Below are 27,687 nucleotides of genomic sequence, written 5' to 3'. Positions count from 1 at the left end.
ACTCTGGGATAGGCTGCGAGCGACCGAGCAACGCTGTCAGTCAACGGGGTTTCGGGCTGATTACCTAGGCGCTCTTTGGTAAGCAAAACATAAAAAATAGTAAATAATCCTTTCATAGATGTTTAATTTGTTTTACTTTTAGTCTACTCACAAAACTTGAGGTGTTTTTTTTAGCATTGCCTCGCGCTCGCATTGAGCCTCCACAAAGTTCTAAAGCTATGCTCGCGAAACTACAACGGAAACTTTTGTCGTGAAGGCCGTGCTATTCGTTGCAACAGGTCGTCGAGACAAGATAGTGTATTTTATTCTTTTGACATGTTGGTTGTATTTAAAATCACGATGTGCTTTGTTTTTTTTTATCGCAGCACGGGACTCCCAACAGGAGAAAGTCGCCTCGCCCGTCGCGGGTTCGTGCTCCGGGATTAAAGTGATCGCCAGTCTCACAGCTTTCGTCGAAACTGCCCCGTGGGGATTCATGCCGTGTTGGTGAGCTAAATGCGGTACGAAGCTAAAATGATGCCGGTGAGTTTGTGCTTTAATCACTTGGCTACACGTTTAAACGTTGTCCTACAGCTAAATACGTCCGCTTTCGACATTATATTGCCGCATTGTTTACACAGTGAGTTACCTGGACATTTAAACTGGCAAGTTGGGGCGGTTGCTATTCTGTGTCTCCCGTAGCACGGGTTTGTTTTGAGAAGTTTATTAGCAGTGACAGATGTGTGTGCGTGTGATCGCCTTGTCTGGTTAGAAGCTATGTCATCTATTTGCTTTCTGGAATAATATCCGCACATTTGACTATTACATGCACCGCTGAACCAGTCTCTGTCCCCTGCGTCATAACGCCACGGTGTATCTAGACTAGAGCCTGTCTTGGGACAGTTGACATCTACCTGACAACACAGTAATGTATCGTAGATGCATGTATTGTAGGCGTTGTTAGTGTTACACACATCCAGCCTTCTCAGAAGAAGCAGAAGGCGCCTGCCAAGTCTTGATGGCACTACGCTAACCTTCGCTCTGGACTCCTGCCATGTCTTCACTATCATCATCACCATCATCATCAGAGGTCCATTGCTCTTGCTGCAGTGACAGCGTCTATCTCTCAGCATTTTGTTGATGTATGTAGAGAGGGCAGTGGACAGTGGACCTCTTGTATGTGCTCACTGTCTTCCCAACAAATAGAAATAATGACTTTTTTTTTAACGAAGCACTTTTACTTCTCTGTCACGTTGTCTGCTTGCTGGTAAAAATTTAAAAAAAGTTATGTCTAAAATGTATTTATTTAACTGAGAAACTCATGGAAAATAAGGCTGCAAACAAACGTTTTCATTATTCGTTTGTCAATTTATTTCTGATTGAATTTGTAATTTAATTAAATGCTATAAAGTAGTGGAAAGTTCCCTTCATAATTTCCAGAGCTCAAGGGAAAGTATTTATATTGCTTTTTTTTTTTTTTTTTAAACCGAAATAAAGAGAACACATATATAAAACAAAGAAAAGAAGCAAATAAAAAGAAACATTGGTGTAATTTCTTTTTTGGTAATTTACATTAATGATTAATCAAAATAGTTGTAATAATAACAATACACATATTCTGTTGATTGGCTTGTAGCTTAATAAACTAATAATGTCAAAACTGAGGACGGTTCAGCACTAGTTGCCAGAATGTTGCACCACTGTTGCAATTAATGCTTTTGTCTCAACTTCACTGGTTAATTCTGGACCCTTCTCTCGAAATATGTTAAGTAACACGGTGTACAACACACAACTAATGAACAATCCAATGTAATCCTCTGTTGTAGTAAGTTCTGGTTCTACTAATGTTACCCGTCTCTGCTCAGACCTGTGCTTCCAGTAAAACCACTTGATTAGATAATTAATCATCTTATCTGTGGAGACAGTACTCCTGTCTGGTGAATAACCTCCTTCGTCTGCTGGCACATGGTCATTTGTTGTCAACAAGCTCTGTTCTTGTGGACACTGATATAAACTGTCACCCATGCATGTTTTCAGACACAATCTGCTTATTTATAGGCCTCATGAGACTTTGGTAACTACCCTCTTTACCCCAATTCTTCACCTGATTCTGTATGTGTGGTGTGTTTGAATGAGATGCAGCTTCTGGTGTTGCCTGATAAACTCAAAATGGCCTCTATATAGAAACGTCTGATGTGACGTATTGTTACAGCCCATGACCCTGCTTATACACAGACCAGGGGCTCGGGGGTAGTGAGAATGTAGTGTCGTAATTATTGGCTGGGATGGTAAATAAGGGGTCACTGTTTGCTGAACACAATGAGCTGCAGGAACTCTTTAACAGCGTGTTGTGTAGAGCACATTGTGTGTTGCCTGTGCTGTGGCAGCACCCTGATAAGGGATGCTCACCCTTTATTGAACCATAGCAAGGTATAACTCATTTACCCCTGATTTACTTTTATCTCTACTTAAACCAGGTGTTGTTCTGCAGACACTTATCAATGCCACATTTGGCCTTGAATTCTCTGCCATTGTATTATGAAGTTGTTGTATTTTTGGTCAGGATGAATTATATTTGATAGACCACTCTGGCAATATGAAAGAGGAGAAACCAAAAATCTGTTGGGGGGGGGGGGGGAGGGGGGGGGAGTTTTGCAAGATTTCAAATGTTGTAGGAACCATTCCTCTCCCATGGGAGGTGTATATTGCTTGATGTGTATATTCAAGCAGGTACACTTATTTATGCCACATTGTTAGTTTTGCATTCTTTGTCCACACACAAGTGTAGCATGTACATTTACACCGCAACACATCTCACTGTAGCGATGGTATGATGGGGGGAAAATGAGATGATGTTCTGGAGGCCTGTGTGTCAACAGAAACCTGAGAAGGCTTTCTTTGCGCCACCACAGGCTTTGTCTTTGGGAGAGTATGTGGTAGTTACGTAAGCAGCCTCATCAGTGACAGCCAAGGACTTTCAAGGGCAATGTTTTGACTCGTATTTGAAGAAGAAGAGTTATTGGTATTAGCCGAAAAGAGTGTTGCAAAAGTGCAGCATTGATACTTTGCTGGCAACTCGGCAACCTGGTTAAATGTCTTCATAGCACTGAGTAGTCGATTATAACATTTTGTACACAAGTCTGATTTAAGCATCAAGAGGCAAAACAAAGAGTATTAGCTCAGACAATTGATAATATGTTAAATCATTTTCTTGAATGCACACTGTCTGACTGTGTGCAGCGCACTAATTCCAGCATACAGGCATCACATTAGCCTGGTTTCTAAGAGGAAGCACAACAGTCACATTAAAGTGGTCCAATGCCAGAAAGACCCCTTTTCAAGCAGCGAGTGCATTGTGACAGCATTGTTTAAGGCTGAAACACTGGCCTAGCCATGGGGAACAGCGAGCCATGGTTCAGAAGTGTAGCCAGGGTGGTCTGGGAATCAGCCTTCTCAGAAATCTGTGGCCCCTTTTTCCCAGGAACTACAGTAAAGTAGGAAATAAGTGAGTAATAACAAATGTGTTCTTTATGGTCCTGTTTTCACATTTTAACACAAAGCCTTTTTTGGAGAGGGAGTTTTGTTTTGCATGTCACAAGACAACAATTCCGATACAGCGTTCTTTTATAATATACTATGGTGTGAATGGTTGTTTTTCTGGTTTGTTTAAATGTCAAACATTTAGGCTAAGCTTTTGTTAGCCTACTATCGATACTACTGGAAACCAGTACTTGGTGCTCTGATAGTTACTCTAACCCCTAACCCCTTTTGACTCCTCCAATCCCCCTCTCTCCTCACCAAAGTCTCTTTTCATATGGCAGATGAAACACCACAAACGCATCTTTCATTGTTTTTTTTTTTTTAGGAAGCCAATTAGCATGTCTGCCACATTTTGAATCGCAATCTCTTTGCTTTTAGTTTCCCTCCATGAGTGTTGATGAAAGATTGTTTTGTACACAGTAAGTCCACCTATAACAGACTAAATAGCATCTTTCTGTAATTTAAGTTTTAGTTTATGATCTGTAATAGTCTCCAGCTGTGGCTTGTTACTCTGAATTACTTTGTCCAACTGTCAAGAAAGCTGGGAACAAAAGATACATCCTTTCCCCTCTGCTTCATTTTGACTGCCATTTCCCTTATCTGTCAGATAAGCACAAGTCGGGACGCTCTCATACCACGAATGGAAGACTATTGCGAGAGTGCAGATCAGTGATTGTCTAAGTACTGCAGTGCAGACAGAGAGAAGAGGTTGTCCTGATCGAAGAGTCACAGCTCGCTGCAGCTTCAGCGTGTAAAAGCTGCATGTTTTTTTTCTCTCCTAAATGTTGCAGCTGAATGAGGCGACCGTGCGTTCAGATTCCGCATGCTTTTTCCTGTTTGTTGCCCCTGACCTTTTCGCCCTCACCCCTTCATCCCCCTAATGCAGCATACGGAAAGTGAGAGATACTGAAAGACAGATGAAGAGGAATAATACATCAAGCCATTAGTTTTCTGCTGCCTTGCCTTTTTGAAGGACTGCTGTGCTGGAACTGTGTCAACTTTTGAAGCTGTGGCAGGGAGAACGGACACGAAGATGATGCTGCAGTGTCTTACTGACCTGCTGTAATCAGATTCAGAGGTTACTCCCTCAAGAAGACCAAGTTGACTCATTCGCTTACCACAGCAATATGTGTAATTGAAAGTGTGTGGACAGAAGGCCCGGCAGCCAATACGTGAGACCCCTCAGGAGTGGTCAAAGATCTAGTCCATCCCCTGTTATCTTCTGCTGTTGTCACCCTGCCTCAAACTATCCACTTCCCCAGTTGTCCCATTTTGCTCCGAGGCATTAAATCAGATGTTTTATGTTGTTGTCAATCCCAGTGTATTATATCAAGCTGTCTGACACTCTGCCTCATTTGATCTGACTACATCCATGGTGCTCCTCCAAGCCAGCGACGTAGTCGACATGTAGATGCACGCAGAGTACAAATATAAAACGTAATATTGGGTTTTGCACAATATTAATTAACTCGGATATTGGGCTCTTTTATCTTTGGAGCATAATGCAGGTTTACCAAATTGGTGTCGATGTGAAATTGTTGTTTCCTGAATTCAACACACTGAAAGGATTTGTCTTATTTATAGAATACTACACTGGCCTTCACTTCAGCAACGTTTTACCTACTAAGAAATGAACATAATTGATTAATATGTATCACTCTTTTATCAGCTGGAGGTTGTAATCAGGTCTACCGTGGACCATATAGCGACGCAATATGATATGTATGGCTGAAGTTCTCTGTTTGAGATTTAACAGACTCGTGCAACACTACGACAAACTTAACATATATTAAATGCTACTTGGTGGGAGAAAAGTAATTATTTCCCTCTCACTCGAGCGTGAAGTATAAAATTAATAATGTTCAACGTTTTTAAGTTGTTTTGAGTTGAAATAGTGTTCAGTGGATTGACAGAAAATGAATAATTCTCACTGAGTTATAATTTAAAGTGTTGAGTAAATTTATCAAACATTTTGTGGTTCTGACTTTATTTTGTACCATATTCAATTTACTACATTTGGGTATTTTGACTCTTGGCTTCAATTAGTTTAACGTTGTGCTCCTACAATTCCAGGTGGGATTTTGCATTCCTTTATTTATATTCTGAATAACAATCATTTTAACATATATTATTTAACATAAATAGACAGTAGTGTGTGCTTGCGCGCATTAAACACCAATCGAAGATAATGAATTATCTCTGACGTTTGCTGCGGGTGTTTTTAGTTGTATTGATGTGAATTCTCAGGAACGGGATGATCTTTGATTTGCTAGTTATCCTGATAATGAAGTAATTCCATTACAATACAATCCTCTTGTGGTTTGTCTATTCTTGGAAATGGGAAACTGCAGTGGCAGACAGTTTTGATCACCCTTAACTCAATATGGGACCAATTGCATTTGGACAATGATCTTGAGAGACAGATAGAATTGACCCTCACAAGGAGAGAGTGCATTGTGAAGGTGGGACAGGGGTTGATATGCTACTAGGCCTGCTTGAAATAACATCGTCAAAAGATCATTCTTCTAACTTAATTTTCCTGGGACCTGTCCTGTACGTTTTCACTCTATTGCTGCAGTGCACATGTTCCTTATCTGAAGGATCAGTGGGAGTGCCACACACACACACATCAGCATAGCATTCCTTCCTGTAATTGGTTACGGGTACACAGTGTTGCTCTTTAAACTCAAGTCATCTCAGAGTCCTGTCTAAACAACTGGAGAGGCTTGAAAAGCCTGTTCCCCTCAGGTCTGCAATCAATGGCATTTGCTTCATGGCCCCTCAGGCTGTTAATGGAGCAGGGTTCCAAATTACACAGTAAAGCGCCAAATCAGCATTTTATGGGCTGGAGGCATTGTAGCTGATATCTTCATTTTATCGCATAATAGTCCTGCACTTTCCCTATTTAATTTCATACAGGACAAATTCATTGACAAAGAAGCCTGTTACCATGCATTAATCCAGAACTACTGTTACAGTATACCTTTGTGTTTTTGTTTCTTTCTCAACCTCTCAGCCCTTTTCAACAGGGCAGGTTAAGTATGTGCTGCCAGCTGCAGTCACCCTCTCTAAAATATGTTCTTATTACAGTGTCTTTTGTCTGAGGGTTTGATGTTACTGCCTTTCATCTCTTGAGAGAGAGAGAGAGAGAGAGAGAGAGAGACACACACACACACACTCCTATCTGTTATTATAACAGATGTTCTAAAACACTTTCAAGACTGTAGTTTTTTCATCTAGCCAAGTTACTGCAGTACCTGTTTTCATGGATAAACCAGGCACTGAACTGGTTATGAAAATGAACACCTGCATACTTTTGGGCCTTGGTTACCTGGAATGATATTCCCTTTAACACTTAAGGCATCGTGGCTGTAGCCTATCTGCAGGCTATTGTATTTAAGCTTACTATTGTTAGACTGAGCCAGTAGTCTGTTGAAAGGCTATATTTTTATATAGCGGATTAACTTAATCCCAGAGATATAGCCCCAATGACCTCGTCTTATAGCTGCGCTGCTTTCAGAATATCTACAGTACAGGCTGCAGTGTTAATGGCCACATTTCTTTGCACTGGCTGTAATTGTCATCTTGCAATTCTAAACTGTGACACCAGACCCAAACCCTGGGAGAGAGATTGGACTAAACTGATGCTGCGATGGAATTAGAAATCTATCGTTATGATAGGGAACCACTGCAGCAGAGGCAGCTCTTCCCCTTCTCCTTCCCCAGGGCGATCTCTTTGCCGGTCTCAGGTAGGCAGGAAGTGCAATTCAGCAGTTGCTTCTGTCATCCACTGTGATAGACGAAGGCCAGTGTAGCACACTGTTGTCAAATGTTATGGTACGTGTCATATACAATCCAAATTGGTACCGCTCAGCTCTCTGGTTGTGGAAGGCTACCAAAGACGATTCTTTCTGCTCAGCTGTTGTGCTACGCTGTCTATTTTTAAATAGGCTATTGTTGTTATTGAGCTGTTTAATTTTACTCGCTGTTGTATCTATGAATATTTAATGAACTCTCAAGTTATTTGGCTCAGTCGAAATGAGGGTCTCTCTTCTCACACGTCTGTCTAGGTAGATGACATTAATCAAGAAGCTAGCAGAGGCTTTGCAGTAGGGCTGGGCGTTATGGAGATTTCTTTCTCATTATGTGTTTTTGCATGACAAATTACGTGTGAAGTTATGTTGTTTACACACACAGGTCTGCTACTAATATTAAGTCAAAGTGTTTAAATAAGACAGTGTATGAACAATATGTTTCAATATGAATACAGTTATAAGAGATGCAATTCAATTTATTTTAATGTGTTACATAACCCAATGTTTTTTTGCATATTTTAATCTACCTAAAGCAATATGAATATGAAAATATGTATGAATTCAGTAAATGTTACACATGTGTGCGATATCTATCTTCTGTGACCGTGTGCATAAGGTGGATGAAGGTCAGCAGCAAAGTGCTAACTCATCTGGATCGAGGCTAGGTCGGGGTGGTGGTGGCCTTGGATCATTAACTTTAGTGTTGAAGAGAATTGGCTTTTAGTGTAGGACTCTCTCAGGACTCCATTCCCCTCCTATCGATGTGTCCTGTCTCCTCACTTTCTCCTAGTCCTGCACGCTCCCACTCTCCACCCCCCTTTGCTCTATTGTCTCTCTTTCACTCTCCAAATATTAACAGGGTCATTTGAATGTCCTACGTTGCTGTAAAGTTGTGATGCTCTATGCAGATCTCTCAATGGCTTTTTCAAAAAGCTCAAGGCAGACTACATAAAATTGTTGCCAGTTGAGGTTTTAGTTTAATTACACCCCATGACTGTAATTTATTATGTTAACTGATAACAGTTTATTTCTCAGCTCCGTTCCACAAACAGTAAAACTATTCTGATAAGCAGACAGGAAGGGAAAAGTCTTGGTTTTGGCTTTGTTCTCTGGGGTGGTCTTTCATCACAGAGCTGTTAGGTCTTATATGGCCGGTGAGGAATACAGGGCCAACGTCTGTACTGTAGATTACCGACGAGGATGACTCGCTGCTGATTCGCTGCTGATTCGCTCTATTGATGGGGAGCCTTCATTTGCATCTCTATGAAACAAACCAGTTGACTCTGGTCCTCTGAGTCAGACCGCTGCCCCTTGTTTCCACCTTTACCGTGAAGAAAGCAAACCGGTTGTGTATGTTGCTAAGGAGATTTTGAGAGGAAACATGTCACCTGCCCACTCAGTAAGCTTCATTTGAAGAAGAAAAGAGGAATAAAGCCACTTATCTTAAGGCTGTTGTGCTTTGACGCTGTGCACCTCACAGTTCAAAAGCAACTCAAATACTTTTGTTTCTGCACCATGGCTGCAGCTGCTCTGCCCCCCAAGCCCTTTGTGCTCATGACCCTGCTGACCTGATGTTCCCACCATAGCCCCGATAGGCACAGCTGTTCACGTCAGCGTGCTGAGAATAGAAAAACCTAGCAGTCCAACCTGGAGGTTTAGGACACACTCAATACTATTCTAACAATTATACACTTTCCAGGTTATTCTAGCTTTTGCGCTGCTGATGTTGGGCTAATGCAGAAAGTTTCAAGAAGTTAAAGTCGTGTTATGCCCCAAGACAGCCACGTTATGTCGTAATATTGGTATTACGGCCTTATCAAAGCTCTTACTCTCCTTTTGTCGTACGCCTACGCGATAACACAGAGACACCAGTTTCACTTTCATGTTTACTGTCATGTTTTTAAAAATAGATTTTCTAGGCTTTAGTTTGATGTGGGCCTTCTTTCTTTTATTCAATTATGCACCCAATGCCTATTATGACAATAATATAACAATATTCTGTATAAGTATTGATTTGAGAATTCCCTTTTAGCTTTTGAAAGCAATACAGACGCTGTTAACGCTTCAGTTTGGAATGTGACAAATTCCAGCTTTCGGGATGCTTGCTGTCAGAGGGCTCAATTTTCTGCTCAGTGTGGTTTTTCTGTAGTAGCTGAAGGCTTTCACAATCCTCTTCTTCACCAGTGAGTCTTCATTGAGGTGTGTGTGTGTGTGTGTGTGTGGATGTGGATGTGTGGATCTCTCACAGTGGTGACAGCACTAGTTAGCAGTTAGATGACATGGGGCATTCTGGGAGCTGGCCTCTGATGAGAGGAATAAGAGCTCGGAGTAGATATTGCTATCTGTTCCCCCTATCAGACACACCTTTATGTTAACCTGACACTATTTAACTAACAGGTTGCTCATATCTAAATAAATATTCTGGTCTCTTTATGTAAAGCTCACAACAGCAATCTTTTTAGGTTGGACCTAGTAACATTTCCGTATCACTTTCAACACAATACAAGTCTGAATTGAAGGCTGTCAGATTAAGTTCAAGTAGCCGTGCAAAGTGAAACACGCAGAGAAAGAGGGTGAAATTAAATCCATGTACCACTTGTACCGCCTCCTAAAATGACTGCAACACATGTATTATTTGAATCAATAACCATCTGGCAAACAGTCTCTATGCATTTCCAATCTTCATTCATGCCAACTGTGTGGATGAATATATGAATATCCAGCAACACATTTTGCATACACTAAGTGAGCTAAGAGGAATTAAATGATTGTTCACTGTTGGATATTATGAACCAGGCAGCAGAATCAGTAGTTCACTGTTAGAAGTGGTGAAGAGCATCCCTCATGCTTCAGTGACAAAATACATTTTGATTGTAAATGTGCTTCCATGTTTGAATATGCTGTACAGAATATTAACTAAAAGTGACCCATATCTGAATGACAAAATGCTATCACCTTAACGGATGAAGCCAGCAATTCATTCCATGTCTGAAGAGCTGGTGAAACACACACACGCTCCTCTTTCTTCTGTTATTTAACTTCCCCATCTAATCTGCCCCTCTCTCTTTTCGTCCCCAGATGTTCCTGACAGTATACCTCAGTAACAATGACCAGCATTTTACTGAGGTTCCTGTTACCCCGGAGACGCTGTGCCGGGACGTGGTGGAGTTGTGCAAGGAGTCAGGGGAGGCAGACTGTCACCTCTCTGAGATGTGGCGTGGATCTGGTGAGTGATAGTGACACTTTCCGCGGCATTATCCTTATTCATCTGTGCACAATGAAGAACATGGGATTTTCAGTCACATGCTGTTTTTCGTTGTGGAATATTATGGATGCATCCCAAGGGACTGGAGTCAGTGTGTAGACACTTGTTTGTCTTCTTTCTTTTAATTAGAGGGAAATTGCTTTTCTGAAGTGGACCATATATGGAGATTAGCTGTGTGGTCAACTGCTTAGTAATTTCTTTTTGAAGGGCTTATCTATTTGGGTCCACAATGCAGATGAAGCAGAGCCCATAATCCCTGCAACAAACACAAGCACCCAGACATTTCTCAGGTGGAAGAAGGAAGATGGGGAGATTTCATGCTTTCCCCTCTTTCCTCCATCTTTGAGTCAGGAGGTATTCAGAATCAAAACTCAAGGAGTCGGGGTTCGTAGCTGTTTCCATGGTGATGCTGCCGTAAGAGTGAAGAAAGTGCCAATTATTGTGGTTGAGTAATTCCACAAGTAGTCTGACAAGATTGTCTCATTTTGCTGCCATTTCTCTACAGACCACTGCTGACTCTCCTTAAAAACAACAGCGGTGACACTTTGCATTAAAATTTAGATGTAAATCTATTAATAATCGGAATATTACATAATTCTTTTGACTTGTTTTGCAGTTATACCATCATAATACATCTGTTTTATTGACCTCTACTTGACTGTAATGTGTCAGTCCATTTGTGTAATGAAACGGTCTTAAGCCGGTTGAAGAAAATGTCTGAGGAATGGATGATGAGCCTTTTGGCTCAGTACCAGCTGGAATAATTGACAACACATCACAGTTGTTTACACTCACGGTCATTACTCAGAAAGATCAACTAGATGCAGATGACGACGGTGAAATGAATCTCCTTTCACTGTCGGCCAGCAGTGTCGGGCTAGTACTTGAACAGGATTTTGCAAACCTCACATGCACACTTGACCTAAATGGTATTTTAACCGTGCCAAATTTAATCAAAGTAAACATTTTCAATGTTGAGTTTATGGGTGTGTTTTTATCTCACGCTTGAGCGCTGACGTATTTATGTATTCTGTCTGCAGAGCGAGCTGTCGGTGACGGTGAGAGGATGCTGGATGTGCTCCAACGATGGGGACAACACAGGGCAGAGGTGCGCTTCTTTCTGCGCCACAATCGAGCCCCTGGCAGGGAATCGGGTACGTGTCCCATCTCCAACACACAGCCCAACCGCACATACAGGTAGAAGCGAGGGTTTCTAAGGTCTCTCACATAAGAGTCATGATTTGGACGAGGGCATTCCCCAGAGAAAATACATTTTACACCAACGTAGTAAACTCCAGAGATGCCTGCAGTCTCTAAACACACATCCATTCTGGTTGAAAGCCTTAACATTGTGTTTGAGGTAGAGAATAATGGTGGTACTCTGAAGACTACTTTAGGAAAGGGTTTTATATTAGCTGGCCTCAAATCTTGATCAAGCCTTATTTAGCCGTACTGTTGGAGGCCAGGGTGTCCCAGGCACATCGTCATTAGCCTGTTACTTTTCAGTTTTCTCAGGAACACAGAAAACTCTAGTATTTTGGTATTGTGTTATCCTCTCAGCTCCCAGTTGCGTAACTAAGCCCTTTTACCCCTCGCAGCTTGAGTCTGGCCCAGGGATTAGATGGCTGTTTTCCCTTCCTGTTATCTTAGCTTGCTCTTGTTTTCCCACATTGTTAGCTTAGCTCTGCTCAGTGTTTGTAACACAGATGATTTGTTAATGTGGTCTCCTGTTTCTGTGCTGTTAATATTATTTATGGAAATAGTATTGTCCTGTACTCAGCCCTACCGGTAGTAAGGAGTCGGTTAAATGTTCACACTTCCTGTTATGCAGGTGTGTTCTTTTTCACCAGGTCAGAAGACAAATTAATTCTTCGTGAAGTGAGCTAGCTAAATAACCTCACACTAAATGACTCTTAATGAGCCTTAGCATGGTGTTATGTTCACAACATTAACCACTGCATTTATTTAACAGACATTCTGTATGTCAAGGGTCTTCTAAAACCATTATGCAAGCTAAAGGGCTTTGGTCGTGGGCCAAGGCTTTAAGGATGGGATCTGGATTGCCAGACTTCTCCTCTCAGCTGTCAAATGCCAGTCGCATTGTAGGATATAATAAGTGCCTTTATGTACACAGACAAGCACATACACACACGGTTGTGGGACCCACCGCCAGACGATTATGTATTAGGTTAAATCCTGAGATTACTGCAAGTCACAAAGAACACTTATCCCAGTTGTTTCCCAGAGAAGCTAAAATCATTCAGCACTAGCCAGTCTGTTTTGCCTAGTCGTCTACTGATCTACAATATCCAGAGTCCAGAGAAAGCCGTACAGTGTGTAGCCATGTTCTTTAGAGACTGTGATAGGCAGAAATGCAAGGGGAATACATTTGTCAAAGTTGTCTGCAAAGGCCAATAGTTTGCTTGATTTGCCGTTTCTTGGTTTGGACTAAACTGAAGTCGTCAACTAGGATGAAGACCGACAGTAGATTGTGATGTCTGATCGAGTCTTCTTGCGTGTTGGTTACTCAGGTGGGCCAAGAGGCTCAGAGCAGAAGAGGAATGGAGTGAAGGGTCCCCAAGACAGAAGAATGGAGAATGGGGTGAGTTTGTGTGTCTTATTTTTAGACTATTCAAAATACTTCCAACATGATGTTTCCATTGTTATAAGAAGAAATTTGATTTATTCTCAGAAACAATTGTTGTCTTACCCACTGGCAACACCGTATCCATACTTTAGCACACTTCATCATTTTATTTTATTCTTCAAGTTTAAGAAGAACAAATGAGTTGGAACTCAAGATGTTTTCATTTTTATTTGTATTCTTGTCATGTGGGTCACAGATTTTTATTATTAACATAAATGCTGTGACCTGTTTTGTTTCTTTTGTATTTAACAAGCAGCCAACTTGATGATTTTCGAAAGGGTACTAATTGATTCAATTAAAAAACACCCTGCAGTGTATAAATGCAAATAAAAAAATAATCAGTGCATCATAACATCAACATGTTGTGAGTATCAAGTTGAGAATGTCACTTGAAAAAACATATTTTAAGGATCCTGAAATCCCAAAATAGTCTCCATCGGTCCGATTTTCTGTGTAAATATGAAGGGATTGCTTCACTTATTAACCCACATGTGTTTGTCTGATGCTACTTTTGCTTTTCTGACTTCAGTGCTACACTTGCTGTCTTGTATTACACCTTGACTGACTGTCAATAGTGTGTATTACAACACTATATTGAATGCGTATTTTAAAATCCTTTGTCCCTCTATCAACCTCTGACCAGGTGGCAACACCCCGGATGGACATGACGCTGGCCGAACTACAGGAGATGGCTTCCAGACAGCAACAACAAATAGAAACTCAACAACAGCTCCTTGCTTCCAAGGTGAGTTAAGACAGAGTGCAAGATGAAAGTGGAGATGGGGATTGGTAGAGAGCTGGGTGGATTCAGGGGATGGAGAGCTTTAAACGGTGGAGATGAAAGTAAAAGCCAGAGGAGGAGAGATAAAATTATGGAGCTGGATTAAAGAGGGAGTAATTGGTATAAAGTGGGGAGATGGTACACAAAACAAAGGTACTAAAATAAGTCTAGTGCACTTATGACAACAAAAATGTGAAGACAGAGTGCATGTGATGGTTGTGATAGACAGGTTAGATGAGTTGTGGATGGCTGCAGGTGTAGTGTTTATAATTTGAGACGCCTGAGAATGCTGTCTGCCTTTGATTCTCACTGCAGGAGTCATCTCATATTTGAAGATTTTTTTTCTTTTTTAGGACATTTTGCTCAGGATGTTTTGGTGAGAAAGACATTTGACAGAAAACAGGCGTGATCTAATGAAATACTTGTCTTTTTTTCTATGCATGTTTTGGTTCTTGCTGAGGCACTTAAAAATGTTCCTGTTCTGCCGACCCAGAACGTGTCTTTCTCTTTTGTTTCAAAACACATGCTTAAATATGTTCTGCCAACTGCAACCTGTGTCATTAACACACTCAAGCATTCTGATCCAATCAACTTTGGCTTGAGAATGATTTAGCAAGCAAGGAATGTAGCCTCAAGTAAACAAACAGGCATTACCATCGGCACACATCACCTGGAAACGGTGTGCTATCTTAGAACCTGTTTGGGAGAGCTAGATCAGGTGTATAGCACAGTGTGTCAGAGGTCAAGTCTGACTATTGGTTTGGAATGTTTAACGAGGTTTCGCTCCACAGAAGGTTTTCTTTACCCTTGTTTCACCACGTATGTTATGAATAGCGGCCTTCAAGAGTTCAAATCGTGTTCTTACAACAGCCCTTTTACTGCTAGCCCCTAACATCTCAGTACAGATGTAGTTCAGTGCTTTGCCTTATGACACTTGCACAGCAGCTGTTGAGGAATATGCGGCCATGGATTACTCATAAATTAAAGTGAACAGGGATGTGTCTGATTTATTATGTTTCTGACCTTTGCGCCATGTTCCCCTTTCCGCTCTTTTATCTTTCCAGGAGCAGCGACTGCGCTACTTAAAGCAGCAGGAGCAGCGGCAGCAGCAGCAAGCCTCTGAGCAGGAAAAGCTACAGCGCCTCAGAGAGAACATCGAGAACCAGGAAACTCGGCTCAAGAAGGTCCGGGCCCTCAAGGGCCAAGTGGAGCAGAAACGCCTCAGCAACGGCAAACTGGGTAAGCTAATGGATTAAGTGAATTTTATGAATGGATGCCTGCTCTGGATTTTGCACGAGTAGAAGCTTGCAAGATTTTATTTTAATAAATTAAGACACAATGTCTTCCTACTTTCTGTCTTCATGATATTGTTTCTCACACCTCCCTGTCCCCTCGTCTCCATGCCTCTCCCTCTCCAGTGGAAGAGATAGAGCAGATGAACAACCTGTTCCAGCAGAAGCAGAGAGAACTAGTGATGGCTGCTTCCAAGGTGGAGGAGCTTAGCCGTCAGCTAGAGTTGCTCAAAAATGGCAAAATGGACAACTGCCATGACAACCAGAGCTCGGTGGCTGAACTAGACCGTCTCTACAAGGAACTACAGGTGTGCAGAAATAATATAGACTAAATTCAATTCAACACCAAAACAAAACTGAGCTCCAAAGATGGTATTTGTTTTAAATGAACACAAACATTGAACTATGTCTTGTCTTGTCTTTCTTGGCGGCCAGCTGAGGAATAAGCTCAACCAGGATCAAAACTCTAAGTTGCAGCAGCAGAGAGAGGGTCTGAACAAACGCAACCTGGAGGTGGCTGCGATGGACAAACGGATCATTGAGCTCCGAGATCGGCTGTGGAAGAAGAAGGCCGCGCTGCAGCAGAAGGAGAACTTGCCTGTAAGCATTATTATGCCACAACATCATAAAAACATTCACATAACCTAATACAGAACCCCCTCATGTGTCATCTCAATGTTTTGTGAACGTTGTTCAGTTATCTTTTAAAAAATACCAAATAAGTGATGGAAATGTTTTTTATCAGAGCTCCCCCTAGTGGCCAGATAATAAAGGATGTTTGTATCTCTCTTTGCATCCGGAAGCCTCAGATGCCCTGTCATTCAGAGCTCACCCATGCCAACGTAAGCTATCTTCTGTGAGGGGAAAACAAAGTGACTCCCTCTCTGTCGAAGGAGTCCACTCCTATCCGTCTTTTTCCATTCTTTGATCTCTCTATCTGAGATGGTTGGTGGGGATTGATCATCATTTTGATCATATCACAGAGTTGCATCTGAGTTTACTCTCTCACTTCTTCACTCGGCTGTGTTTCAGTCCCATTTGGCAGAAACAACTCCTGAAGATGAGAGAGGAGTAATGAGTGCAGGCTGGCATCTCAGACGGGCAGGAATGTCAGGGGAGATGCTATCTTATTTGGCTCCGCGGACACAGGAAAAGGCAAATAATCTGTTTACTAACAGCAAGAACCATCTTACTAAAAAGCATTGGCTTTTCAAAACACATTAGATATGAAATGCATAGCAGGGTTTAACACATAGTAGAAATAAGAAGGCTGAATAACCCAGTCTTTGCCCCAGCTGTAATGGGTGTCAACGTTTTGGCTCAGAGTTCGCTGCCTGGTGTCTCCTCTGCTCCCCTCTCCCCTTTCCAGGAGTTGTTTTGAACACAGGTTGCCATGGGACTGTAAATAAGAGTCAACAGACTTGTGTGGAAGACAAATTAACATATTTTACTGCTTGAGGATGCTTGTGTTGGGATAGCAAAGATGTAAGGATGGCCAAAAAGAAAACATAATCATTCTGATTGGATGATTTTATGTTTTTACCCTCTTATTAACACAAGTCACTTGACTTTGTCCTCTATGCTGTAATTTCTTTAATTTGGTACTCTTATTGTGTACCCCTGATGGGGTCGATTTCCTCTCAGACTTAATTAAGGGGTTTCATTGGCCTTCACATTAACTTTCTTTCTTTCATCCATATTAACATTCAACCAATTAACCGAAAATATTGATTTTCATTATATAATGCTGATTCATAACTTTGTAGTCCAAATCACAAAGCTGTTTGTACTCAATCAGAGTATCTTCTCTGTGTTGTAGATACACAAATTGGCTCCTTAGTTTGCAGCATGCAATGTTTTTCGAGCAGTGTACAAGATCCTAAGTGACATATAAGTTAGAAGATAAATAGTAAATGTTATAATGGATATTTAACAAATCCTTCTGAAGCTCAGCTAGCTTAGATAAAGTAGCAACTTCCATCCTTAATCCAATTTTAAAGAAGCCCAACTTCAATTATGATGTGCCTTCGACATACGTAATAATGTAGGAACAGCACAGAGAAAGGTGTGTGTGTGTGGTTTAGAGATGAAGGCCTGAATAGGCCCTAGTAAGGAGGTGATTTACCCACACCCTGCCTGGAATCATAATGAGTGGCCCTTTTTCACTCTAGCACAAAGGCACACTCCATCCAAGCTGCTCTCTCCTCCAACCAAACAGCAAGCGTCTGGCTGACATCACACAACAAGTGTGTATGACCACACTGATGAAGGGAGGTAGTCTGAGCGCTGCCGGCATAGAGGCGAGCCTGCACCGTCTTAGAGTGACATAGTTCAAGGGACACTTGGAAAATGCTTATATTAGATTGGAAAAAGGGTATTATTCGAACTGCTGTTTCATGTTTGTGCTTTTGTTTTTTTCAAGAATGGCTACCCTGGTAAAGAGAGGCCTTCAAAAGACACTCATCTTCAGGTAACTAACCTAGAATTGGAGCTGAACATATGTATCTCTTTTTTTTCTTTTCAGACCCTTAATGGGCATCATGAACCATGTTCATCTTGTTTTAAGAAGACGGCTTATCATCATGACATTAGCTGTAGGATATGTTTTTGTCCAGGAGTTGAGCTGTTTTAGAAAGGTTTGAAAAGCATACAGGCATTTCTGTGAGATGGTGTAGATGACAACGTTACTTTCCCCTAACTTCAATGTTTATAATTAAGCCTCAAAGTAAGATGCAGCATTTAAGAGGTTGTACTGTCAGTGATTATTTTACATCACCTGTCTTAGCTGCTTTAAAATCCCTGCATGATTTTCAATTGTAACACGTTTTATGAAAAGTAACATGCTAATAAAAGGAAATGCATGACTAATTAAGAAATCTGGGTAAGTTAACTATTTCCGCATCGGCAACAGGAATCAGTGCATTTTCTTGAAGCAATATGGTTATTCAGTAACAATTAAACCGAGCGACTGCTTAGAGACTTAAATACTAGTGTGAGTGGTTCAAGGCCTGGCTCATATGATGGCGATGTTGGACTGTCATTTCAACATTTTAGTCTCCAGTAAAACATCCAGATTATTGTTTGGTGGGTTATATTGTTGCATTTATAGACATTCATGGTCCTCGGAGAACCATGACCCATGATCAAACTCGACCAGCAGGTCTAAATTTCCACCTGTGCCAGACTTCATGACCCCACAAACATTCATAGCTGTCTCACTGTGATGCCCATTCTGCTAGCACCACCCACAGGTTAGACAAATTAAGAGCTTATAGCCTTACAGACCTTTAAACACTTCCAAGCTAACCAGAATAAATCCTTTTGATTTGAGTAACAACATGGTCCGCTCTGGCTCTACACTCAGGTCAACGCTTATATTGTCGCGTGGCAAGAATCTAAGAAGACCAAGTTGTCGCACCCTATTTTAATTTTAATTTATTTTCCTTTGTCATGTCATGAATATCACAGCCTCAGAGGGATGCTATCAATTGTGTTGAATAATGCCTCAACGTTAACAGTAATTTCAGCATGCTTTCTGTGATACTCATCTCAATCTCAACTATTTTTTTTTAATCATTCATAAAAAAACATCACATACAGTTTTGGTCACCGTGTCTAAATAGTGTGTTCTCTCTTTCTGCATGCTACCGTAATGCACAACGTTAAGATTACTCTCACCGACCTATGCCGCTCTAACAGGCTTCTCTTATCTATTCTCTCATATCCTTTGACTGTGCAGGTTCCCTCTGATGGTCAAGCCGGACAGCAGTCGGGTCCGTCTCGTGTGGCGGCGGTTGGCCCATACATCCAGTCGTCCACCATGCCTAGGGGCCCAGTAAGGCACGACCTACTTGTAAAACCGGCCTACCCAGACGGCATCGCCACCCTTCCAGCCCACGAGCCACAGAGCAAGGCCGGTACAGGTGAGCCGCCAGAGACGACACATTATCTGCAGCCTTTCACCTCTTTTCCTTGAGGCTCATGACTCGGATCTCTGACTGCGATCCTTCACTTTGTCTCTAGTGTCTTTTTACAAATAATTTCTTCAATTAAATTTAGCGATTGCTAAGTCAGCAACAGCTCCCTCAGCGGCAGCAGAGTTAAGAAATGATCACAAACTCGTAAGGAGAGAGTCTTTAACTACTGCTCCCTGTGTGTCTTTGTGAATGTCATCATGGGATTTGGTACGTTGTTATTATTATAATTTTTTTAATTGAAATGTAACTCATTAAATTGAGAGACTGTCCTGCCTCCAGCAGGAGCAGAGGAGTCTGGGACACCAGCTGGCTGTGATGTCAGTCTGAGCTCAGAAGGTATCTAGTTACCTCCTGGATGGTGTGTTGTGACCGAGTATTGCTTCCAGTCTTTTTAAATTTTTTTAAAATAACTCTTTATGTTTTGCAGTGAGTGAACAATTTTTTTAAAGATTGCAGTGTGTGTCTCTTTATGCCACTCTTTTTTTTTTCTCAAGAAAAAAAATCAAGTTTGAGAGACTGTACAAAGTAAGCTGTTGTTACACCAGTACTGTTTTCCCTCAGACTGAATTAGCATGTGTGCTGTGTAATAGAGGGGAAGAAGTCTGCCTAAACCAATGACAGACCAGAGCAACATATCCCACTTAGAGATTGTCTTTGTGCCATCCTTTTTCTCAGTAATTCTTTCTCACGCTCTGTAGTCTCGCTGTCTTAGACCTAAATCAGTCCCCCAGTGGATAGTGGGCCAGCAGTGTGCTTTATATTAAAAAAATGAATGATCTGATACCAAAAGTAGTCATTACACAACAACAATAACAAAAGGCCCCTCCCTTATTCTCCCTCTCACTTTTTCATCAGTCCATGTTTTATATTTAAAGCATTCTACATTCAGGAAGTAAAAGTAACAGGCTTTTCCCGGTCTGTCATGATGTTGCACGCAATTATTTCTGCATGCTGATTTGATTTGCAGTATGGGAAGAAGAGAGATGGGGATGGGCGGGGATGCAGAGGAATCTGCTCTTCGTATACACCCGTCCCCAGTTATTTTCAAGCAGGGACGTTGTGCATAGCATCAGGCAGGCTCCTGGGGGTTGTGCTGGTCTCTGTGTGACCCCTCATGGGGGCCCCTGCCTGTGCCCAGTCAACAGCTGTCTAGAGCAAAGGAAGATTTGGAGCTCTAAGGCTATTTTGTTTTTCTTTTCTTTTGAATGCATCTTCCTCAGAAGCCATGTTCTTGCTTAAGCCTCTGAAAGAGCTGCGGGCTAAGAGAAAAGGTACACACTTGTGTTTGTGGCTGTCTGCTTCTCAAAGGCTTTGTGTTTATTTGTCATGAGTGATTCTCACTGAAAAAGATGAGATATTCTCATAATTACCTAGCTGGATCTTTGGTCCTGTTTCCTTGTTTTGCTGCTGTTTGTTTGTTTGTTTGTTAGCTTTTTCTTCAGTTATTTTTCTGCTGCTCTAAATGGGTCAGTTGGAAGAAATACATAACCTTCAGTTGCACTGACATGCTGTTTGGATTCTGACCAACCCAATCAGTTCTAGTTTGCAAAATGTGTTTGAGTTTATTGGCGAATTTGTACAACACAGCATTTAACTACAGTCTGTAGGCACTCTGATGAAAATCATCATGTTTTACCATCTTTGATGTGATCCTAATCCTGCTAGTTGTCAGAGCCCCATGTTTTGTGGCTCATCTGACTGTGGATGTCTGCGGACAAGCATGGCCAGTGGCTGGGTCTTAAGTCAGTCAACCAAAACAACAAATGATGAGTAGCGAGAAAGGCAACATGCTTCAAAATTCACTGTTTCTTTTCTTACTTTCAAAAAACTCCATAATTGTGTGTTCTGTGTGAACCTGTTTAACACACATCTCTGGGAAGTCTGTGTTTATCTGGATAAATAATGTCTGAAGCTAGTTTCTAATATGTGCACTGGTACTTAGTTGTGTCTTATTCGTATGTAATAAATAAAATAGAAAAGTTATTTCATGCTAACATTAAATTATCTGCCTCTCATTTTTCTTTCTTCTCTCTCTCCTCTCTTGCCGGTCCCACAGCCCTTCAGCCATCCAAGCTGGGAGACCGGGGCTCTTCAGGCCCAGAATCCAACACCAACGGTCATGGTCCAGCTTCAACACTGCCCCGAATGACCTCTCACTCCAACGCTAACACAGAACAAGGTAAGAGACATACACACATACTGCACAACAGTCATTATGGAAACCACAGTAATGTGACGGAACAACAGCTTCCAGAGGGGTTTCTGTTCTACTGTAACGTCACACTGAGTCTGAACATGACATGAAACTGATTAATGCCTCTAACTGTGGTTTTTGCATAGATGAGACGGAACTGAAGAGGGACAGGAAGGTGCGTCCATTTTCCATGTTTGAGCCAACTGAGGCTCCCGCCACCTCCCTACGCAAAAACCAGAGCAGCGATGACCTGGTCAGGGACGCTATGGTGAGAGTGAACAGCAACATTGTCTTTACATCCTCACAGCAAAAAAATCTTATTTAGTAATTACCAACATTAACACACCCTGGCCTCTAATTATCTTTCTCATTCTCTCTAGTTGGCTCCCAAAGCTCCAGTCAAGGTGCCTCCTCCTGTTCCCACAAAACCAAAAGGCCCTGGTGTCGTGCCCTATGGCAAACCAGGTCTCAACACAGGCACCTTCCCCAAAACCAAGCCACACAGCCAGCAGCCCCAAGCTGCACAGGGCCGCAACCCTCTCCCATCTTCACAGAGCCAGACACTCCCCCTACCCTCCAAGCAGGACATTCCACCTGCAGCCACCGTACGGCCCTTCACCCCAGAGCTGCCCGGCTCCAAAGACTCCAGCATTAATAAGCCCCAGACCGTAGCGGCCAGCTCCATTTACTCCATGTACACTCAGCAGCCTGGCTCAGGGAAGCCCTTCAGTCAGCCTGTTGTGCAGGGCGCGCTGAACAGGTCTCAGAGCCGCACCAATGGATTTGTCAGTGGTAAGAGTATCCATATCCATAGTGTTGTTGAAGGGACACAGATGAATGGGGTCATTCTTCTTTACAAAGTGTAATTAGATAGATTACATGTAGAAATAGAGGGTCACACCTTATTCAGTCATCTTTAGTGAGAGTATAGATACTGTACACAGTATCCCTCTGAGTGGAATTAAACTAAAATCTGAAGACTGACTTGGTATGATGTAAACAAGGGTTAAGACAAGTACTATCTTCTGTCACTTGAGATATATTCACCTAAAGGTAAATCTACCCGGAAGAAAATATTTACACGCCACTGACCAGAGGAGCAGCTAGAGAAGCGAAGCCATCTGTTAGATCTTCACTCTACAAACGCAATCACAGGCAACTGTATCTGCAGCCTCTGACTGGAATTGTGGAAATCAAATGGAATATATATATATATATATATATATATATATATATATATATATATATATATATATATATATATATATATATAAATAAATAAATAAATACAATGTCAAATAAGACACCCTCCTGACAAATTTACAATGGAAGCTGTGGATGGAAAAGACAACATACAGAGTCGAAAGTCGAAATAGATAACATAAAATAAGTCCAATATGAGTACATAGGTCCAGTATAATTAAGTAAACCATTATACAGTAATTTAGACTGGCATGGTATTTATTTTAAAACTGATTATGTAGGTGTCTAGTGCTTAATGTCTCAAAGCACAAGTAAAACAAATATATGACCAGAACAGTATTTCAATTGCATCCAAAATTGTTATTTGTGTCAGATGAACACTATTGACCACTGCTCTCTTTATGCAATGACTCATATTAAATACAAAAATGCAACTGGTTCAGAAACCGATTCAAAAGACAAGTCATGTATTGGTGGAAAAGATATCTTGGCTTTATTGGATCTGTCCTAACTGTGTTTATCAATGCATCTCTTGAGAAGCACTTTGCTCACCTGAAACATGTCTTACAGGCTTGGTAAGGTGGCAGGGTTAAAGTACGATATCTAACAATGAATTAGCATGATGACTTTCATTTTGTTGTCAAGATTTTAAGGCTGTATTATAATTATCACGTGATAACACTCACCTTTGGGCCAAGAAAGCAGTTCATACTGAAATTGGTAGAACGGCTCACTAAGGGTATCAGTGTGATATTGGTGGTATTTCTGTAGATGGCAGTCATGACACTTGTTTCCTATCTTTGTTTGTAGTGTATGGCAAACCAGTAATCCCTGGTGGAGGCTCCCTACATCCAGAGAACCCTTACATGGACCGGCGGTCCCCCGGCTTAGAATCGGACATTGACTACAATGGAACCAACAACGTCGGTCCCAGCCCGTCTGAGGGTCCCCAAACAGAAACAGAACGCATCCCTAGGCCCCTCAGCCCCACCAAGCTGCTCCCCTTCATCTCCAATCCCTACAGGCATCAGAGTGATGGCGACCTGGAAGCCCTGAGGAAGAAGCTCTACAATGCACCAAGGCCCTTGAAGAAACGCAGCTCCATCACTGAACCAGAGGGTCCTGCAGGGCCCAACATTCAGAAACTCCTCTACCAGAAGACCACACTGGCAGCCATGGAGACTGTGACTACACCAACTACTCCAACCTATGCTGGTGAAGCAGAGAAAGCGGCGGAGGGATCAGTGGGGCCACATGTTCCAAGCCATCTGAGTAGTGCAGAGAACCACCCATCAGAGATAGGACAGACTCTGGAGGGAGGACAGCTGCCATCTCACATCCCAGGTGCTAAAGTCCCTGTTCCAGGCCCCGCTGAACAGACCAAACCACCTTCAGCCATCCACGAGCGCGAGCACATTATCCCACCTCCTCCCCCATCTCACCCAGCCCCCAGGCCAGATGATGCTCTTTTCCCACCACCACCCTTAGCTGGCTTGGAGGATGCAATGGCCAACCTGCCTCCTCCACTTCCGGAAGGCTTCCTGGAAGAGTTCCCCCCCTACCCACCACCCCCATACCCCAGTGGAGCAGAGCAGGACAGCTTGGGAGAGGACACCTTTAACATGACGGCCCCTGAGGTCACTGGCCAGGTCACGCTACCACCGGTATGAATCCCCACCGTAAACTGTTGAATCACAATTATGATGTGGCTCTCTTGTGGTTATCTTTTTTTATGTCAATTTAGCCAGGAGTCTACAGTATAGATTATCCTGGTGTGCTACGTTTGGTTTTAAATCCCCATCTCACATGTTTGTTTGTACCACGGCGACAGGTCATGAGTTACAGTTGGTACACATTCTACTTTTTAATGACCTGCCAGTTAACGGCAGTGACCTGGGCTGATGTTATATAGTTCAATAATCCCTATGAAGTACTGCTATTGTTTCTGGAGAAAATGGGCCTCATTCTGCTTCCACTAAGCGGATACCAACTTTCCCCCCCTATTCTGTGTTGTAAATAAACCCCAGTTTACATGTTCTTGTTGTTAAGCTCCTAGTGAAACTCATTAAGTGGGTTTATGGTGAGGTGGCAGGTTTTACCCCAAAAGGACAAACCAATAACCCCCCCCCCTCGGTCCCTCCTTTTGTCACCTGTTTAAGACCCATTTGGTTGCATAATCATGGTTTTAGCAAACAAGTCCCTCCTCTGCTCTCAGTCCACATTGAACCCAACAGAGAGTGGACGCTTGCACTTCGGCAGGACACACTTCAGGATGAGACTCTGCAGTCTCACGTCTTAGATTTTACATTTCTCTGTGTTGTGATGGCTGTTTAAGATTGTTTGTGTGATACACCGTTATGATTGTGTTTTTAGGGAAAGAGAACCAACTTGCGCAAGCTTGACTCTGAACGCATTGATCACGACATGAGAGTAAAATTCAACCCACTGGCTCTGCTGCTGGACTCTTCTCTGGAGGGAGAGTATGACCTGGTCCAGAGAATCATCTATGAAGTAAGACATGTGCTCCACAAGAAGCATTTGCTATGTATTATAACATGGTTATGTAAAATCACATCGTTAAAGTCGTGTTTGTTTTTTTACTTGTTTTTTATGAAACCACTGTTTCATAGAAGTTTCCATTAAAGATATCTAAAAGAAGTTATATTTCAAAATGTTCTGGTACTAAAACTCTTTGTAATTTGTCATTCACAGGTGGAAGATCCCAGTCAGCCCAACGATGAAGGAATCACTGCCCTACACAACGCTGTCTGTGCCGGACATACAGAGATTGTCAAGTTTCTGGTTCAGTTTGGTGTCAACGTCAATGCTGCAGACAGTGACGGCTGGTAAGTTCAAGTCTGCCTCTGACACGATTGATTTACCTCAGACCAGTCCAAACTGATCTACATGTTGTTTTTTCTTCGTCAATTCAACTTTGAGCATATTCCAGCAGTTTGAGCTGGTTAACAACAGAAACCTGAATAAAGTGCAGTGGCTGCAACTGTAGTCACCAAAATCCAGTCATTAAATGAAAGTATTTTGAAAGTCTTACTCTCTAGTTCTACTCTAGTGGTTGGTGTTTCTTATCTCCCGCATCCTCGGTTCTTACCTCCTTTTTTCTTTTCTTTTCTTCTTCTAATATAGGACACCTCTTCACTGTGCTGCATCCTGTAACAATGTGCAAGTGTGCAAGTTCCTGGTGGAGTCTGGTGCAGCAGTGTTTGCTATGACTTACAGTGACATGCAAACGGCAGCTGATAAATGTGAAGAGATGGAGGAGGGCTACACCCAGTGCTCCCAGTTCCTCTATGGTCAGTTAAAACTATGTTATTATTTTTTATTTCTTGTTTTTTTGCTGTTACGCATGCTTTGTTCCTTTATACTAATTTCATTTTAATTCTGTCCTGTGTCTATTGTTGTGTCAAAACAACTCACTACACGTCAGTCTTTTTGTGTTAAATTTTGTTTCTGTTATTTTAAATTTGTCTACCCTAAGGTGTGCAAGAGAAGATGGGCATCATGAACAGGGGAGTGGTCTACGGTCTGTGGGACTACAATGGCGAAAACCCCGATGAACTGAAATTCCGCGAGGGAGACTGCATGACCATCGTTCGAAGGGAGGATGAGGACGAGATAGAATGGTGGTGGGCGCACATGGGTGACACTGAGGGGTACATTCCCCGCAACCTCCTGGGGGTGAGTCATGAGTCAATGAAACTGTAATGAAGATAAGTGTGTTCATTATTTCATGTACAAATGTGCATTGTTGACATGTCTTCATGTTGTCTCCAACAGCTCTATCCCAGAATAAAGCCAAGACAGAGAACCCTAGCTTAAGACGCCGCGCATTCCAGTGTGCCAGAACTCTCCGAAACACACACACACACACACACACACACACACACACACACACACACAGGCTTTAACAGACTGGGGAAGAGAAGGACACTGCTGAAATGAAGACACGGAGACAGACCAAACAATATGAAGGATCAACTATGAACTCTTTCTGGCACTTTTTTTCTGTATCTACAACAGAGGGATTCTCCCTCACTTATTTTTCCAGGCCACACTATGTACTATGTACTTAAGACGCTATTTACATTGTTTTCCTTTATTTTACTGTTTTTGCTGTTTATGTAATTAGTGTCTGAAACTATTTCTTAACTGACAGAAACACAAATGTTGGGATATAAATGGATCAAGCGGTATTCTTATTGCGAGACCTTTTTACACTTTTAAATAGTCTTTCAAAACTACTTTGGGCTCAACATTGCATGAGGTGAGCAAGTGGATGATGATGATGATGATGAAGATGCTTTTAAAAAGGCTCTGTTACCGAGACAATCTTTGGTGCGCCTGTTTGTCATCATCTGTGTGGAGTGACTGTGCCTCTTGATAACAGCACTAGAGGGTAACGTTTCAGTTGTGACCATCACTGTTCTGACGAAACAAAACGAAAAGGAGATGATTGGTGGAAAGAAATGGTGATGATCTTTTGATTGATCTATTGCTGTTTATTCTGTGGTCTGATACCCGGAAAGCCAGTCTGCTTTCTTGCGTTGTGGTTGAGATGCCATAGATATTCATGTATTTGTATGTCTTAAAACTAGTGAAAAGTTACTGTAGCAATTATATTGTTATGAAAATGGACTCTCAAGCTCTTTAGAAACCCTTTGACCAGAAAGGAGATGTCATGCAGTATGAAAAATAAGATTTTATTACAGCCATTTCATGACGATATAAGAATGTAAGAAGGCAAACGTAATACCAGAAACCTTTTGTGATAATCAGTAAGCGAAGAGTCGAAAACAATATCTCCAGTCAAATAAAAAAGAGAGAACTTATACAATATGAGTTCCCAGGACCATCACTTATCTGTCAAAGCAGATGTATTTATTTTTGTTACTTTTTTCTTTAGCCCTTTGGCCAGTACTATAACCACATTTCGTAGTATTTCAAACAGTTACAATAAAATACTTTGTACTAAGTGT

General features: G+C 41.9%; 1 protein-coding gene across 4 annotated transcripts; it reads left to right on the top strand.

Annotated features, from left to right (window-relative positions):
• On the top strand, nucleotides 1–27,687 carry LOC117744169 (apoptosis-stimulating of p53 protein 2-like). Of its 4 annotated transcripts, none has more exons than XM_034552314.1 (21): nucleotides 4–78; nucleotides 366–500; nucleotides 10,413–10,560; nucleotides 11,640–11,753; nucleotides 13,131–13,201; nucleotides 13,890–13,991; nucleotides 15,092–15,266; nucleotides 15,446–15,627; nucleotides 15,755–15,919; nucleotides 16,123–16,161; nucleotides 17,742–17,789; nucleotides 19,059–19,242; nucleotides 21,353–21,475; nucleotides 21,637–21,758; nucleotides 21,871–22,282; nucleotides 23,504–24,357; nucleotides 25,067–25,204; nucleotides 25,406–25,539; nucleotides 25,838–26,004; nucleotides 26,190–26,389; nucleotides 26,489–27,681. In XM_034552314.1, the coding sequence occupies exons 3-21, from the start codon at nucleotides 10,413–10,415 to the stop codon at nucleotides 26,528–26,530; spliced, it is 3,420 nt and encodes a 1,139-aa protein (XP_034408205.1). In that variant the 5' UTR covers nucleotides 4–78; nucleotides 366–500; the 3' UTR covers nucleotides 26,531–27,681. The 4 variants fall into 4 exon arrangements, with proteins under 4 accessions (XP_034408206.1, XP_034408207.1, XP_034408205.1 ...); XM_034552313.1 differs by having other exon boundaries at nucleotides 366–522; XM_034552315.1 differs by lacking the exon at nucleotides 16,123–16,161 and having other exon boundaries at nucleotides 1–78; nucleotides 366–522; nucleotides 26,489–27,687.

The sequence above is a fragment of the Cyclopterus lumpus genome, chromosome 15, assembly GCF_009769545.1.
Source record: "Cyclopterus lumpus isolate fCycLum1 chromosome 15, fCycLum1.pri, whole genome shotgun sequence".
Classification (NCBI taxonomy): Eukaryota; Metazoa; Chordata; class Actinopteri; order Perciformes; family Cyclopteridae; genus Cyclopterus; species Cyclopterus lumpus.
This window is presented reverse-complemented; position numbering and strand designations above follow the sequence as displayed.

Bases quoted from the DNA above. Each gene is read 5' to 3' on its own strand.
- LOC117744169 (XM_034552313.1), top strand. From the start codon at position 496: ATGCGGTACGAAGCTAAAATGATGCCG. The intron at 15,920-16,122 runs GTAAGCATTATT...TGCATCCGGAAG, and splicing joins AGCAGAAGGAGAACTTGCCT to CCTCAGATGCCCTGTCATTC. The intron at 25,205-25,405 runs GTAAGACATGTG...TGTCATTCACAG, and splicing joins TCCAGAGAATCATCTATGAA to GTGGAAGATCCCAGTCAGCC.